This window comes from Manis pentadactyla, chromosome 4, assembly GCF_030020395.1.
Source record: "Manis pentadactyla isolate mManPen7 chromosome 4, mManPen7.hap1, whole genome shotgun sequence".
NCBI classification, from domain to species: domain Eukaryota; kingdom Metazoa; phylum Chordata; class Mammalia; order Pholidota; family Manidae; genus Manis; species Manis pentadactyla.
Genome location: NC_080022.1, coordinates 30,316,996 through 30,332,707, shown reverse-complemented (window position 1 = coordinate 30,332,707; position 15,712 = coordinate 30,316,996). Strand labels below are relative to the sequence as shown.

The 15,712-nt window shown below is 40.1% G+C and overlaps 1 protein-coding gene across 24 annotated transcripts in view; it reads right to left on the bottom strand.

Moving 5' to 3' along the window:
- Positions 1 to 15,712, bottom strand: part of MACF1 (microtubule actin crosslinking factor 1) — a 319,261-nt gene that overhangs the window by 27,692 nt on the left and 275,857 nt on the right. For all 24 annotated transcript variants that reach the window (XM_057500029.1, XM_057500035.1, XM_057500030.1 and 21 more), the window contains 18 exons: positions 14,997 to 15,223; positions 13,714 to 13,836; positions 13,514 to 13,615; positions 12,782 to 12,883; positions 12,514 to 12,687; positions 12,264 to 12,419; positions 11,921 to 12,118; positions 10,905 to 11,033; positions 10,053 to 10,226; positions 7,711 to 7,866; positions 7,401 to 7,607; positions 7,144 to 7,263; positions 6,542 to 6,711; positions 5,283 to 5,442; positions 4,272 to 4,466; positions 3,803 to 3,931; positions 2,761 to 2,904; positions 2,099 to 2,287 (listed from right to left, as the gene is read on the bottom strand). In XM_057500029.1, coding sequence (XP_057356012.1) covers positions 2,099 to 2,287; positions 2,761 to 2,904; positions 3,803 to 3,931; positions 4,272 to 4,466; positions 5,283 to 5,442; positions 6,542 to 6,711; positions 7,144 to 7,263; positions 7,401 to 7,607; positions 7,711 to 7,866; positions 10,053 to 10,226; positions 10,905 to 11,033; positions 11,921 to 12,118; positions 12,264 to 12,419; positions 12,514 to 12,687; positions 12,782 to 12,883; positions 13,514 to 13,615; positions 13,714 to 13,836; positions 14,997 to 15,223 — 2,855 coding nt within the window. The remainder of the gene's footprint in view (positions 1 to 2,098; positions 2,288 to 2,760; positions 2,905 to 3,802; positions 3,932 to 4,271; positions 4,467 to 5,282; positions 5,443 to 6,541; positions 6,712 to 7,143; positions 7,264 to 7,400; positions 7,608 to 7,710; positions 7,867 to 10,052; positions 10,227 to 10,904; positions 11,034 to 11,920; positions 12,119 to 12,263; positions 12,420 to 12,513; positions 12,688 to 12,781; positions 12,884 to 13,513; positions 13,616 to 13,713; positions 13,837 to 14,996; positions 15,224 to 15,712) is intronic.

Here is a 15,712-nt window from a genome sequence, read left to right as displayed (position 1 = left end):
TTAGTTTGCCAACAGGCACATGAAAAGATGCTCCACATCGCTAATCATCAGAGAAATGCAAATTAAAATCACACTGAGATATCACCTCACACCAGTTAGGATGGCCAAATTTGAAAAGACAAACAACAACAAATGTTGGTGAGGATGTGGAGAAAGGGGAACCCTCCTACAGGGCTGGTGGGAATGTAAATTAGTTCAACCATTGTTGAAAGCAGTGTGGAGGTTCCTCAAAAAACTCAAAATAGAAATACCATTTGACCCAGGAATTCCACTCCTAGGAATTTACCCTAAGAATGCAGCAGCCCAGTTTGAAAAAGACATATGCACCCCTATGTTTATCGCAGCACTATTTACAATAGCCAAGAAATGGAAGCAACCTATGTGTCCATCAGTAGATGAACGGATAAAGAAGATGTGGTACATATACACAATGGAATATTACTCAGCCACAAGAAGAAAACAAATCCTATCATTTGCAACAACATGGATGGAGCTGGAGGGTATTATGCTCAATGAAATAAGCCAGGCAGAGAAAGACAAGTACCAAATGATTTCACTCATCTGCGGAGCATAAGAACAAAGCGAAAACTAAGGAACAAAACAGTAGCAGACTCACAGAACCCAAGAATGGACAAACAGTTATCAAAGGGAAAGGGACTGGGGAGGATGGGTGTGAAGGGAGGGACACAGGGAATAAGGGGTATTATGATTAGTATACATAATATGTGTGTTGGGGGCATGGGGAAGGCAGTATAGCACAGAGAAAACAAGTAGTGACTCTATAGCATCTTAATATGCTGATGGACAGTGACTATAATGGGTATGTGGTAGGGACTTGATATTGGGGGGAATCTGGTACCCACAATGCTGCTCATGTAATTGTATATTAATGATACAAAGATAAAAAAAAAAAACAGATGGGAGGAAAATAAGATGGAAGGACACAGAAGTCTAAAGAGATTTTTTTGAAGGAAGACACAGCCTTGTCACAAGTCAACTAAGACAAAGGCTGAAAAGCATCCACTGTATTTAGCCAGTGGGGTGTGACTGGGAAACAAGGAGAGGGAAGCCTGGGGGGTAACTCCAGGGGACACGAGGCTGATAGGACACATCTAAAAGCTTTGGTGCAAAAAATAAATAGAAGGGAAGAACTTCAAGACACAAGAAGGTGGGTATAACAGAAGGGAGAGTGACTGGCCTTGAACAGGGACAAGATAACCCCTCTGGAGTGTGTTGTCAGTGTAGGGAAATGTGTAGGAAGTGCAGGGGTTCTCACTGGTCAGGTGAATTATATGCACTAAAAAGACTATGCCCAGAGCATAACTAAGCAAGATCCGTGCTTATATTCTGTGTTAAGAGTCACAGTTAAAAACCTTATTTGCTTCTTAAGGGTATACTATACTGTGAACAGCTCAATTGAGCTTGCCCGTATTCAGTTTAGTCTGATGTGTTGTCTTGGTCCACCTCCGGGTTCATGCAGGAGATCTGTCTGAACCCAGGGGTAGTGGAGATAGGTCAATGGATCCTAGGCTCAGAGGCTAGTCAACAGAAACAGGATGTGGTAGGCAGATGTGTAAGATGGCCCCAGGATTCTCACGCCTGGTGTATATGCCCTGTGTAATCCCCTCCCCCTTAGGGTGGGTAACACCTGTGAAAAGAATGGGACAGTCACTCCCTTGATTACACTTTATTACATACGATCTGTTAGAGCAGAGTGTGAAGTCTGCTGGCTTTCCAGTCCCGGGTTGCTGTGCTGCGAGGGTGCTGTGCGGCTAAGCCCTGAGGCTGGGCTCTAAGTGCAGACAGCCAGCAAGAAAACCTACAAGCACAAGGAAGTGAATTCTGCCAGCAGCCGGGATGCGCCTAACAAGAACTGCAGGCTGGTGGACTCCTTGACTTCAGCCTGGTAAGACCCTAAGACAAGGACCCAGCTGACTCATGCCTAGACTTGTGCCCCATGGAAACTGTGAGATAGGAAGTGTGTTTAAGCTACTAAGTCTATGGGGATCTGTTAAACAGCAATTTAAAAATAAATACACAGAGCAAAGGAAATAGGCCCCATGAACAACACCAGCAACGATCTGATAGACAAAGATACCTGATGCTCAGCAATGAGGGCTTTAACTCGGTCAATGTTCTGAGGGATAGGCTCCTGGTCCCGCTGAATAAGGGTGGTCTCAGCCCACTGGATCCACGCCAGCAGTTCTTCCAAGAGCTCAGCATTGGCCACCAGCTCTGACAGGGCCGCTTCCAGACGCTGCTGGTGTTGTTTAGCCCACGTCAGGACCTGCAGGAGAGAAGCCGGCCCTCCTTCAGTCAAGCACATCCCTTTGCTTTCAAAGTCCCCTTTCATCTGATCCTAACGACTTTCTAGGGGAAAATTCACCCCAGCAGCCAAGGGGTTTCACTCTTACACCAATGACAGAGCTGGGGTAAGAGTTGGAATGAGAAATCAGCTCTCCTGAATGCAAGTCTAGCACATGCTATTATAAATGCTCAGGAAAGAGCAAAGACCACACACAGTGTGCCCACTGGAAGCCATCAGCTAACAACTCACTACACCAGCAAGCTTATTCCAGATTTCTGCACATTACCAAGAAATCAGTCATTACTAAAATGCTAACCCAATTCTTGTTGAGATATTCACAATGAGTGAAAGAGTCTTTACCTGGGGGATAGGGGGGCAAGCTCTGTAATGTTTATTGCTATAAACCATTTTAGTGGGCATGTGTTGTCTTCCCTCTAAAACCAGGAACCTACCTCCTCAAAGCGAGCTCGGATGATAGTGATCCAGTGTTTGATGGTAGTGATGCAGTCAGGATGGCAGACGGCCAGAATGACTTCTCCCATTGCTACTGCAACATTAACATCCACTCGTTTTTCTTCCACTTTCTTCATAAATTCCTAAACAGTATGATTTGGAACTCTATTTGAAAATCTACTCTTAAAGATTAATTTCTAGCAGCTCTATTAGTTTACACTGTGAGGGGAATAACTTTTCAGTGTGTTTTTGCCTCCGGGTGTTGACACAGAACTCTAACAGCCAATATTGAGGTGTTTCTGGCATTTTCTTTCCAGTTCTAAAAGAAGTGAGACGGTGACAGGTTTATACAAGAACGACTTTCTCTGCTATGGAGGACAAGGACTAGGGACAGAGAGGTAAGTCCCCTTTTCCAGGCTGAGCATACCCTTTTCCTATCTGAATTAGTCTTTTTAAAAAAATCCTGTTTTTATTCATTCAAATATGTACAAACAGTATTTTCTTGGACAAATGACAGCTATGAAACACTGAAATATTTAAAAAATAATTACAACAAAATACAGTATCAAAACCAAGGCTAAGATCTCCTGGTGGGCAACACAAAAATTAAGAAAGGAAACATTTCCCACCTCATTAGGACAGTTTGACTGAGGCCTCAGATATTGCACTATATTCTGCAGTTTGACAAGAGGTTCTTGGGGAGCCACCCCAGGGCCTGAAGCTGGTATCATAAGGAAAGTCAAACAAAGTTGTGTGCAGGTAAGGAGTAAACAAGGTGGAATAGTCCACGTTTTTCTTCCTGTATTAGCATGCTGTTTGACCTGTCTGCAACCAACATGTATTACTTTAATAAAAATGAATGAATGATCTTTAAGTCGTCACAAAAACAATTGGTATTTCTCTCATTCCTGCTAAACCATTACGGTTCCTTTGCAAACAAGGTCTGAAATTTCCAAGCAAAAGCTGCTTTCCTTTAGTGGTGGGGCAGCCTTCCCCATGGTGGGTGGTACAGGTCACTGGATTACCGTGGGGCTGAATTACCTTATGGGTGTCAATGAGAGAATGCAAGGCCTCTGTGTCATCGGGAAGTGCTCCCCGAAAACGAAGTGTTTGCTCTGCTTCAGAAAGCCACTCCAACAGCATGTGGACTGTATCCCGAAATTCTTCCGCCTGAAATAACAAAGCACAAGAGACTGAACCTCTCTTCTGCAGCCATGGTCCTGGACACTGCAGTATGCTAGGGAAAGGGTCTGGGCCCGAACTTGTTAGCACATCACAGACATTCAATGGTCCAATGAAAGCTCCCTGGAGGTCCCCTTTCATTTGTAACCTTTGAAAATGAACTGAATTCATTATTTCTCTATACAAACGAGTGTTAAAATCTTGTAGAACATTCAGAATATCGATATTTGACTGATATTCATTTCAAGACTGGCTGGAACTCATAAAGAAACTTTGAAGAATCTGCTCAGATCTGCCCCTTAGGGTTGTCCCAGCAAACGTCTCTGACCTGTTTCAAGGCTTGCTCAAGTCGGCTTTGCTTGGACACAGAGAGTTTACACACAGTGTCCCAGCGCGTGCTCAATTCCTGGAGCTGCCCTTTCACCCACGTGGTGTCATCGCGACTGTTCTCAATTAGCTCTCGGCCTGACCGCTTCAGCACCTGAACGGTTCCTGTTCGCTTTCCCAGTTCCTTCTGGAAAACCTAGAAAACAGAATTGGTTTGTCTGAGAAATGTTTTTAATCCAAGAAGCAAAACCACAGAGGAAGCAATCATTTAGCTCAGTTTTCTCTGGTAGGTTTCAGTCAAGTGTCTTTTATGCACAGAGGGAGGCAGGATGATGTGCAAGAAAGAACAGCTAGAAGAGGTGGCTCTAAATATGAGTGGTGTGACTCTGGATAAGTTGCTTAGCTGGAGTCCCAGTATCCTAATCTATAAAATGGAAATAATGTTACATGAACATTTCCAGAATTGTGGGAGTTAAATAAGGACATGTTTGCCACACACATAAGAATTTGATGTAATTTCAAGGTAAAGTTGAAGTCTTTGTGCTAAAATTGGAGGACATTATGCAGCTCAAAACGACAGGTGTAGGTTCCACTAAATATTGGTGTGCATGATGCTGGGCTGTTTAGGTTCAGAAATAACTAAAAAATGCACTCATTTTCATTTTAGGAGTCAGTGGAAATGGGTATCTTGAGGGCTCCTGAATTTATATTCATTTTGTGACTCCACTGAGAGAGACAAGCAGGAAAGGTGGGGGAGGGGACCTCAAAGTGAAGTTTACACATTGCCAAATCTGAACCAAACCAATTTTAGTAAATTCTTTGTAACTGATGAAGAATCCCAGCAACAGTTTGTTTAAACACACACAGAATGAGGAGCCACCCCTCTGACAAGCAGAAATACAGGTTCTTGCAGACTTCTTTCTCCCCTAGGAGGTCAGCATAAACAGAGGGCACACACAGGCAGAGGACCCACTGGCTCTGCCCACCAAGCAGCCCAGACCTCGCCCCTCACCTTATGGGCATCCATGAGGTTCATGACCAGGTCAAGGTCCCCGTGCACAGGCTGATCCTCAGCCAGCTGTGGCTCCACTTTGTATAACCAGTCGACCAAAGCCTGCAAAGCGTCCATAAACTGGCCTGAAAATAGGAGGGCTTCCTCCAACTTGTGCTGCCTGAAAAAGCACACAAACCCTGCCATTGTTAGTAGTCTTTTATGAATGGCCCACAATGCTGACTGCTGGAAGGGAATACTGCTTGAACTCTACATAGAGAGGGACTTTCACATTGGAATGGTTAGAAATACAGTAAAAAGTGACTAAAAGAGATACCCAGATACTTTTAATCAAACCACTCTCTAGAATAGATTAATGTAGTGCAGCAGATAGGTATAGAAGCCCTCTGGCATCTTCAGAGTCCAACAGCTATACACATGGACTTATCCAAATGACCCAAGGTCTGTGTTGACTGCTCTACACCACTCCAGTACAGGGGGTGGTTTTGGTAACGGTCTGGTGTCAAGAGTTCAGCTCCTTGCTCCACATCAGTTGTGTGACCTCAGGTTGTCTCTTCACCTCTATGAACTTCAGTCGCCTCATCTAAGAAACTGGAGTGTAAGTAATATAGAGCTATTGTAATACTTAGTGTAGCATTGTGGGTACAACTGGATAGAGGTACAACTTATAGAACAAAACTGAAGAGTTTCAAATCTCAGCCCAGCTGCTTTAGTAGCTGAGTGACCTTGGAGGAATTAAGAAACCTTATATGATTGTTTCTGCATCTGTACAATGGGAATAATAGTACTCACTTCAGTGGTTGTTATGAGGATTAAATGATTAGTAGGTACTGTTTGGCACACATTCAGTAGTAGCTGCTCAGTACAGGTCAGTATTATGATGGTTAAATGAAGTCACACATACAGGTAGACGCTTTGCACAGTCTAATACACAGTGAGAGCCTCAGGGAGACAGCTATTAGTATTACAAATAGGTGATGTACAAACATTTAGAGTCACTGGTCTTCTAGTACTTTTGGCTGAATTTTTATGGGCCTTTCTCTAATATAGCAAGGTTCAAGTGTAAAATGAGAGAATTTTAACATATTTCATCTAATTATTTCTTAGTTCCCAGTGAACTAATTGGAGTTAATGAGATGCAATAAAACCTGTTACTGAAGCATTAGCTTTAGTAACAATTTATGGAATCTAGGAACAGTCTCTTAGTTTTGGGGTAACATATAGACCACCCCACCCATGGAGAGGACATTCACGCTCACCTCTCCACAGACTTGCCACAAACAGTATCCCATTTGTCTCTGACTTCTCCCAGTAAGTTGTCAAGTTTCTGAGTGTCATCAGGAAGCAAAGTCTTTTCTTTCAGGGCTCTGCCTGTTCTAATTGTGGTATCATACACAGGCTGTTTGCCACCAAGAGTTTTCTGAAACTCCTGTTTCCAAAAAGAAAAGAAAAAAACATGTTAGAAGTCAGATGATGTCTTGATTTGGAAGAAAGAAAAACTTTGAGTTTTCAGGTTAGTAATCAGATATAGTATGAATGTCACTACTTCTTGAACTAAAACTAACAATAGTTTATCCTTAGGAAATTTATGTATTTGTTTATGTCACAACAGTGCAGGACAATTTCTACAAGTTTTAACTGGTTACTCCCACAATCACTTTGTTTGAACTATTATATTAAATGAGCAGTTGTCATGGTTAGACTCCAACTAGATATAAAATGGAATGCAGGCTTCATCATCTTGACTTTTTTTTTAACATTAACCTATTTTCTTTTGGCTAGCTCTGACTTTTCATTTTTAGTAAGCTACAATCTTTAGGGAAGACCAAGCTCAGTACCTAAGAGCAATGAACTGCTTTACCTTATGCTTAGAGAGCTGAAGTTTAATTTTGTCTGGGTCATTGGATATCTCCAGTTCTGAGTCCAAGTGACTCTCTGCATCTTCTAGCCAGTCAATCAGTTTTTTCCAAGCTTCGTGGAACTATGATTATGTAAGAAATAAGTTATAATAGGAATGAATATGTAAACTATATTCATAGTTTTATTCAAACCAATCCAGAGACTCAACATGTGCTGCCCGCAGTTGTTCAACACATTAGTATCCCTTTTATGACTCACTTGTTTTGCCCGCTTCCTGGCATCATCCAGTGACCGCCCTCTTTCAATAGATCGCTGGACCACCTTCTCCCATCGAGACTGGACACTGACCAACAGATTCTTGATCAGCACAACATCCTGTTTTTGGCTAAGAAACTTTAACTGATTTCCAGTTTGATCCAGCTCAATGATCTGGTCTCGATGAGCATTTACTTCATTAGCAAACACCTGAAGGGAACATTGCTCTTTGTGAACTGAAGATAAAGACACAGGAGCATTTTTCTCAACGAGTCCTTTTAAAAGGAAGGTAACACCATAATGTCATAGTTACCTTGTGCTCCTCTATCTGGGAAAGGACAGTGTTTAGAATCAGGCTGGGAGGAGAAGCGATGTTTAGATTCTGTTCTGCTAGAGTGAGCCAGTTGATAAATTCTTGCAGGGAATTCTGGAATTCTGTTGCCAGGTTGAGGACCTCTTCCAGCTTTGACTGAATTTTAATTGAAACACACACACACACACAAAAAAAAAAGTGACAAATTTAGGAATTATAGCTTCAAGGACAAAGGTATGAATTATACACTGAATGAAATGACCTCTAAAGAGGAAACTTCACTTAATCAAGCTCCAAACATGTCTTGTTTGTAAAGAAGGGGACATTTTCATGCTAGCATCTGAAATTGAAACAATCGTGTATGGAAAAGGAAAGAGCACAATTTGCAGCTCCGTTGTTTTCTCTGCGATTCCCCACTTCCTGGGACATTAAAGAATAGGAATGCTATTCAGTAAATGTAAGTGAACAGACCCTTTGGTAGTGACAGCTGCAGGATCTGCAATCTGCTTTGGGCAAAGTCTTACTTGCCTTTAATGTACTTCCTGTGGCATAAAAACAACTAAATTAAGAGCACTTTACTGCAAAGAGGATGGTGGTTAGTGCAGTACTCTGTTTAAATAAATTTTCAGAAAATACGGCACCTCAAAGTGTCTGAGTCTGAAACTTAGTCTTATGTTACAAGCAGAAAAGGTAACAAAAGCAATAATACCCTAATCAAAAATCTGACACTAACTGTAAATTTTTAGACACTTTGATTTAATCATGATGCCAAAAACAATGGCTTGTTTAGGGCATGCATGACTGTCCATGAGTACACCCCAATTCCACACAATTTACAAGCTACATCCTCAGAGACCTCTACCCCAACACCTGGGTGATGGCCTCTGCTTCTAGCCCAACTACCAGGCAGGCAAAGTAGAATAAAGAGTTTGTTAAAAATGAATGTATCCAAAAAAATTCACAGAAAGAAACCCAAAAATAGACACTAAAATTGTTAATTGCTATTAATTGGGTTATGTATGATTTTAACTTTTGTTTTTGTATTTTCAGGTTACTTTTGTAACCTAAAAAAATCACTATAATGAATGTTACAAAATGTACAGACGCAGTCTAAGCAAATCAAGTGGAAAAATGAAATCTACCTCTTATCTATCATAGAAATGCTTAGAAATTAATATATCGCAAATTCCTTAACGGTAGGAAATATTTCCACATCATTTTTATCTATATTCTTTAATATAGCACCTCACGTTTAATAAGTGATTCTGAAATGTAATGTTTTTACAAAACCCAGAAATATCTTTAACCCCTAGCCTTTGCTTGACCAGTTCCACTGATGATGGGTAACTATTTCTTGAGGCAACCTGCTTCATCCTGGGGAAACCCTCTAGAAACTTGATTATGAGCCAAAATATGCCTTGGTTTCTTAGTCTTAATTCTGTATTCTGCAGGAATTACACACAACAGTCTGTCCAATAAACTGAATATAGCTGTACACTCAGATCCTCTGGCTATTCTTCATGTAACAAAATTACTAGACCTTACAGGAATTTCAGGAAACTAATGCTTCTTTCAAAATGTTCATCTATAATAATGTGTGAATTTTTGTTCTATGTCCTTCAGTCCATTAAATTTCACAATGATAGGGTCCATCCCTGTATTGCTTCCACTACATGCCTAGCACAGTGCCTGGTACATATATAATAACAATCTTTGAATGGATGTGGCTAACAGATTTGAACACATATTTGACATTTGATATGCCCAGCACAGACACTCTGTGCACAGTGATACTCTGAAACTCCGTACTCATAAAAAAATGTTTTTAGGCCTTGATAACTGATCACTTTTCCCTTTGTTGGAAGAAAATCTAAATTTTGAGGAACAGTAGGAAGAGCCTCTTTAATTTACTTCTCCCTTGCTTTTTAGTAAAATTCTTTGTATACTACACTTACACTAGAATCCAAATTTCCTATGGGGAATTATTAATCATACTCCCTGCATGCTCTGTCCTCACCCTCCAATTCATATGGGATATAGAATCCATCACTGAACAATATATCTTAACTGGCAGATGCAGAAAAGGAATGAATAATGAAAGCAAATACTGGTAGAAAACTAGTACCATCAATGCAATCTGACATGGATACAAAACAGAAATTTAATAGCAGAAAAGATGGCTTGTTTAGCATGAAGGCAATACCGAGAGTATCAGTTCTGCACCTTCTGGTGCAAAATACTGGTCTTCAAAAAATCTGCATAGAGACTAGCTAGTTATTATAAGCAATCACCCAGCAAACTATTCAAACACAGTAATTGCACACTGTATTTTGTGGTGATACCTTTCTTTCTTCCATCTTACTGCTGACGACATGCCACTTCTGTTCCAAAAGTGCTACACTCTGTTCTGTTTTTGAACCAGAACCAGAATCATCACGGCTCAGAAGCATGAGCCTGCCCTTGTCAAGCAGTTGATTGTAAGTCTCTTCCTTAGCTTTGAGCTGGGAATAGAGTTCCTGTAAGGAAAGGCAGGAGAGCTATCAGTAATGCCAATTCTCTGAATGACACCCACATTAAGAGATTTACAGCACAGATTAGAAAAGTCCAGGAAGGTTTTATCTTGATTCAAATCCTTTCTTTTGGATTCAGTTCAACTATGGAGCAATTAGGGAATGAAATCTACCACTCTTCCTTAATAGTAAAATAATTTTGTCACCAAGTATGTATAATTTAAGGTTCAGAGATCACAAAAATAGACCCCAATAATTTATTTCTCCTTTTCCTAAAGGATTTGCCTAGAAATTGTGTTGCCTTTTGTCCTCAGTCACTTTCTTGAAATATTGCCAGTATCTGCTGGATTTCCCTAAATCCCCCATAAGCAGGCTTTTTCTTAAATATAACCATATCTGCATATTTGTCTTGATGTGCACCCAAGTCAGTATTCTTGTGTTAACTTGACTGACCAACTCAAAATTTACCAGCTCGCTGATGTATTTTTGGTTGACTTCTCTGTCACTATAGCTGCCATTGGTGGGTACTGAATGCATGTGTGTAAGCAGCAATCCTCAACAGTGTACTATAATGTTGGCAAAAATGTACCACTTTTTAGACTCCCAGAAGCATATATCTCTGAACTCAGAAAGGAGCTACTGAATATGGGATGATTATGCTCAATTTCCAGAAATCTCTGTTACCATATGTGTATCAAGCTGCTCTCTAGCAGTTTCAGGAAGTCCTCCTGTGGGCTTAGATGCAGAAAGCTGGGTCTCCATTCTAGTCAGTTCCAAGAGGAAATCTTCAATTTCACTGTGGAAACCCTGGGCCTTTTGGGAAAAGATGTATCAGAGCAAAGTTAGTAGTCAATTCTCAGCTCCAAAAATAAGCTTTCTAAGTGACCATATGAGGAATCTGTTTTAGAGAATTTGGGGCTGTTCTCAGGCAGAGCTATTCTGTTGCTGGATTAGCATGAGGCCAATACAGTTATTTATCTTTAAAATTCAGCAGAATCCTTCAGTCCTCATTGTAATATATTATAGATGTCTGCTAACCTGATGAATTTATTAACTGACTAAGGTACTGTTTGAATATAGATATGGCCTGACTTGATCTATGAAAAAACTGAATCTGTGAACAAGGTTTGTAATAGCAAAGATCTACTAACTTTGATTAGTAAATAGAGACTGGGCCATAAATTACAGCTGACCCTTGAACAACACAGGTTTAAATTATGTGGGCCCATTGACACATGGGTATTTTTCAATAAATGTACTGGAAGATTATTTTGGAGATTTGTGACAATTTGAAAGTTTATTTTCTCTAGCTTCCTTTATTATAAGAATACAGTATATAATATACACAGCATACAAAATACATTAATTGATTCTTTATGTTATTGGTAAGCCTTCTGGAGATAGCAGGCTGTTAAGTTTTTTAGGAGTAAAAAGTTATATACAGATTTTTGACTGTGCTCAGCAGGGGAGCGGGGAGGGGTTGGTGCCTCTAAGCCCTGTGTTGTTCAAGGGTCAACTATAATCGAAAAAGAACCACCCAATCAAAAGCTATTCTTTTCAGACAAATTCCAGCACAGAACTGACCTTCCTGTTAAGACACAGGTGGTTCTATCCCAAACCGCTTTCCTTTTGCCAACTTGGGCTCTCCTCTGAATGTTGAGTGCACAGCTCCACCCACCGAGCTCAGACCACGCACATACCTGCTGCAGAGTAGACTCAAGCTGTTGCTCCCTCTCCTCTGTTTTCTGTAACACCGACTCCCAGCATTGGTTCATAGTTTCCAAACGGCTCCTTAAGCTGCTGGCATCATCTCCAGCACTAGATTCAAGAAGCTCATTGCCAGCTTTGTTGACTGTTTCCACTGTGGCTTGATGGGCCAAAACATCATTTTTTAGAACCTAAAAAATGTGTAATAACATAATTTATCTCTACAGATATCAATAAGCCTTGTTCCCTAAGGTACATCACAACATCAAAAGGCTTCTGGTGGCAATATTTGGTCTCAAACCAGTAGGCTTAAAGATGAAAAGTGAAAATACTTACATGGTGCTTTGCGAGCTCTACTTCAATGACTTTTGGGTCTCCACTTATTGGTCTCTGAGCATCTAGCAATTCTTCAGTGTGAATCAGCCAACTCATTAGTTCCTCTAAGGCATGTTGGAACTGGCCAAGGGCCAAGAGAGCACCTTCTAGCTTATGCTACTCAGAAAAAGAAATAAAGGGAACATTTGTTAGGAAATTAGAACCAGAAGATAGTAGTCCAGTTATGTGCTCTACCATTTATTTGCCATACCTGTCTATGGGCAATTTTTTCACCCAGGTTCTCCCAGAGGTGTTTCAGTTCTGTCAGTGGTTCTCGTATGATATCTCTGTCTGTTTCGTCAGTAGCTTTCTTTAACATCAGTTCACCCTGGTGATTGAGCTTCTCCATCTCAATTTGTTGTTGGTAAACTTCCACTTTGAACTCCTATTAAAGACATACTTAATGTCAGTTAACATCAAACCAAGTCTAAAACTAAAGTGAAGCAACCCTTCTTTAAAAGCCATTCCCAGATACAAACCTTCATTTCATTTAACTGATCTTTAACAGTGTTGAGGTCAGTGCCGACAGGGGGCATGGTGCAGAGTTTAATCACAGTGTTATCCAGCCAGTCAAACATAGACTAAAATAAATATAAACAAACAATCAAAAAACAAAAACATACGGGTCAGGAGACAATTAGAATTATCTCAACTAATAATGTAAGCAGAGATAATTCAAAATACCTTGTGCTATTTGTTTTTAGGTGGTGGGGAAAAGTAAGGGATAATGGCCTTTATTCCATTAATAATGGGGATTTACAAATGGAGCCAATATTATTGGGATAAAGTCTAATATAAACCACAATCTGAAAAAACTAAACATGAATAAAAGTTAGCATTTTTCATGGCCAGTGAACAAGCTCACAAAGTGCTGAAGCTACTGTGCCAACCTGTGCTTTGAGATGACCTGGGGTTTGGAACCTCTAACAAGCAGCGAGTTTCACAGTAAGGCCAGCTTCCCTGTCAGCCACCATGAGAATAAATATAATGAGCATACAACGATGACAAACATGGCAAGAAGAGCAGAAAGTCAGCATTGGTATCTTTCTTACAACAAGTGGGAAACTTTGGCTAGGAATATGGGAACAACACTGTCATAGGTTTGACAATGGTGCAGTCCTGTAGAGGTGATCCACTCTTGTGCTGGATTCAGACGTGACAGAGAGACCATGGAACCTGTATTTGCGTGGTGTCCACTTATGGTCTCTCACCTGAAGAGTGTCCTGATACTGCACAGCAGCTTGCATGGCATCCTCAAGCTTTTCTAGCCTCTCTTTCCACATTTTGTTTAAGTTCTCCCAGGCACTATTCATCTAGGGGAAAAACAGTCAATTAGATTATTTAATCAGTACCACTCTTCAGTCTGAGCCCACTAATGTTCTGTCTGAATCCCTTATCCATGGCTCCACACCTCATCAATGCTCTTCTTCACTTCAGGCTTCTCAGTTTCTCCACAGGCAAAAATCAAATCTGCACCAAGGATTCGAATAAACTCCAATTCCTCATGCAGACCATCTGTTTCTTCCTTAATAGTCTATGTGTAAATGAACAGAACATAAGCCAAAACAGCAGAACAGAACTTTCCAAACTTTGCAAATGTAATTTATACCTCCATCAATAGCAGATGTTGAAAAGAACTTTCAATTTCACAAAAGCCTCTTTATATTTTTAATATTTCATTATCTAAATAGAGAAGCTTCAGACTCTGGTTATTTTTCATACACACACACACACACACACACACACACACACACACACACACACACACACCCATATATGCACATAAAAAGTATGTGGTGTCAAATTTATTTATGTGTATTATAACATATATAAAATAGTGTTGGATAAGTCCCATAAGCTTCAATAATTTACCAAAGGCTCATCTTTCCTGCCTCCAAGGAGATTACAATTACAGGCAAAGTCAATTTTAGAAAAGTATATCAACAAGGGTAAAACAGAACAGTACAAGTCACAAATTTAAGAGCTGAGAGACTAGCATAAAAGGAATGCTAGGCTATATAATCTTGGATAAAGTCGTTCTGTGCCAGATCCTAAAAGTGGTTTGTGGACAGCAGTGACAGGGGTGGGGAGTGGAGAATGACTGAGATAAAAGTAAGATATACGAGGTGATATCAAGCAGGCTTGACTTGTACTAAATAGACAAAATGAGGTGAGAAATGCACTTAGTAAAAAAACTAGGCTTCCCCGAAAGACTAAGAAAAGGTGTATCAAAGTAACAATCATTATCTCTGGATAATGAATCCACAATTTAGTTTCTTTCCTACCTTCTTTTTTTTTGTTAAAAAATTTTACTCAAGAAATAAAAATGTACACTATAGCAAGGATTAAATTCAGAAAATAAAGCAAAACTGGATTTTTCTAAGCACATTCCACTAATTGAATTGTTTTAACATTGATGAGAGAATTACTTTTGCATGATGGAACTGTTCTATATCACAATTGCTAGAGGTTATATAAATACATCCAAGTGGTAAAACGTGTATATAAAAAAAAGACAGAAATCTACTGCAGTGGGGCAGGTATTTCTTTCAAATGGAAAAAAGACTCATTAAACTTAACAAAACAACACTTTCAAGGCACTTAGTCTGGCTAAAGAGTTAACACAGCATACTTGGATAAAGTGCTTTTCTAGAGGACAAACACTTAAGAGATGGGGTTTTGTTTTTTTCTTACCTCAGCAGCTTCCACCTGTTGTTTGATGATGGACGGGTCAATGCCTGGGCTTTCCAAGTCATGGACAATGTCCTGGGTGTCTTTGATGGTGGTCAGGAGAGCTGCCATGTCATACCAGAATTTCTCTGCTAGTTCAAGGACATCAAGGAACTTAATTTCTCGCTCTTCAGCCCGAGCTTTGATGTCTTCCCAGAAGAATACCATTTGATCCAACTTATCCTGGATTTCTGAGTGGGTAAAGAGATGGGAATAGGACCTAAGCACTTGAAATCAGCCTCATCAGAAATTCCACCTAATTCTCACATTTTCACTGAAAGTATCATTTAAACACTCTAAAAATTTTTAACTGAGGCACAGTTTTCTCCCTTAGATTTATTACTATTATTTCTCCTTTCTCGTTTTCTGCTTATGTTACTCTGCCACATAAGAGATCACAGAGGTAATCTGACCATGATTTATTATCTAATATAAAGGTACAGCTAAGATACAAAAACCCTAACTTATACAAGGGCTGAGATAAGAACTCTTTCTTCAATGTCTTGTGTTGAACTTGCTATGTTTCCCACGAAAAGTGTTATAAAAGGTAGTTATCCTCTACTCACTATTGATACTGCAGTTTTCTCATATTAGGGGTTAAAGGAGCACTTGTTTCCTGGCCTGGGAATCTAACTAGCAATTGTAACCTTGTTTCAATGAGGAGAAATGCTCTGAATTCT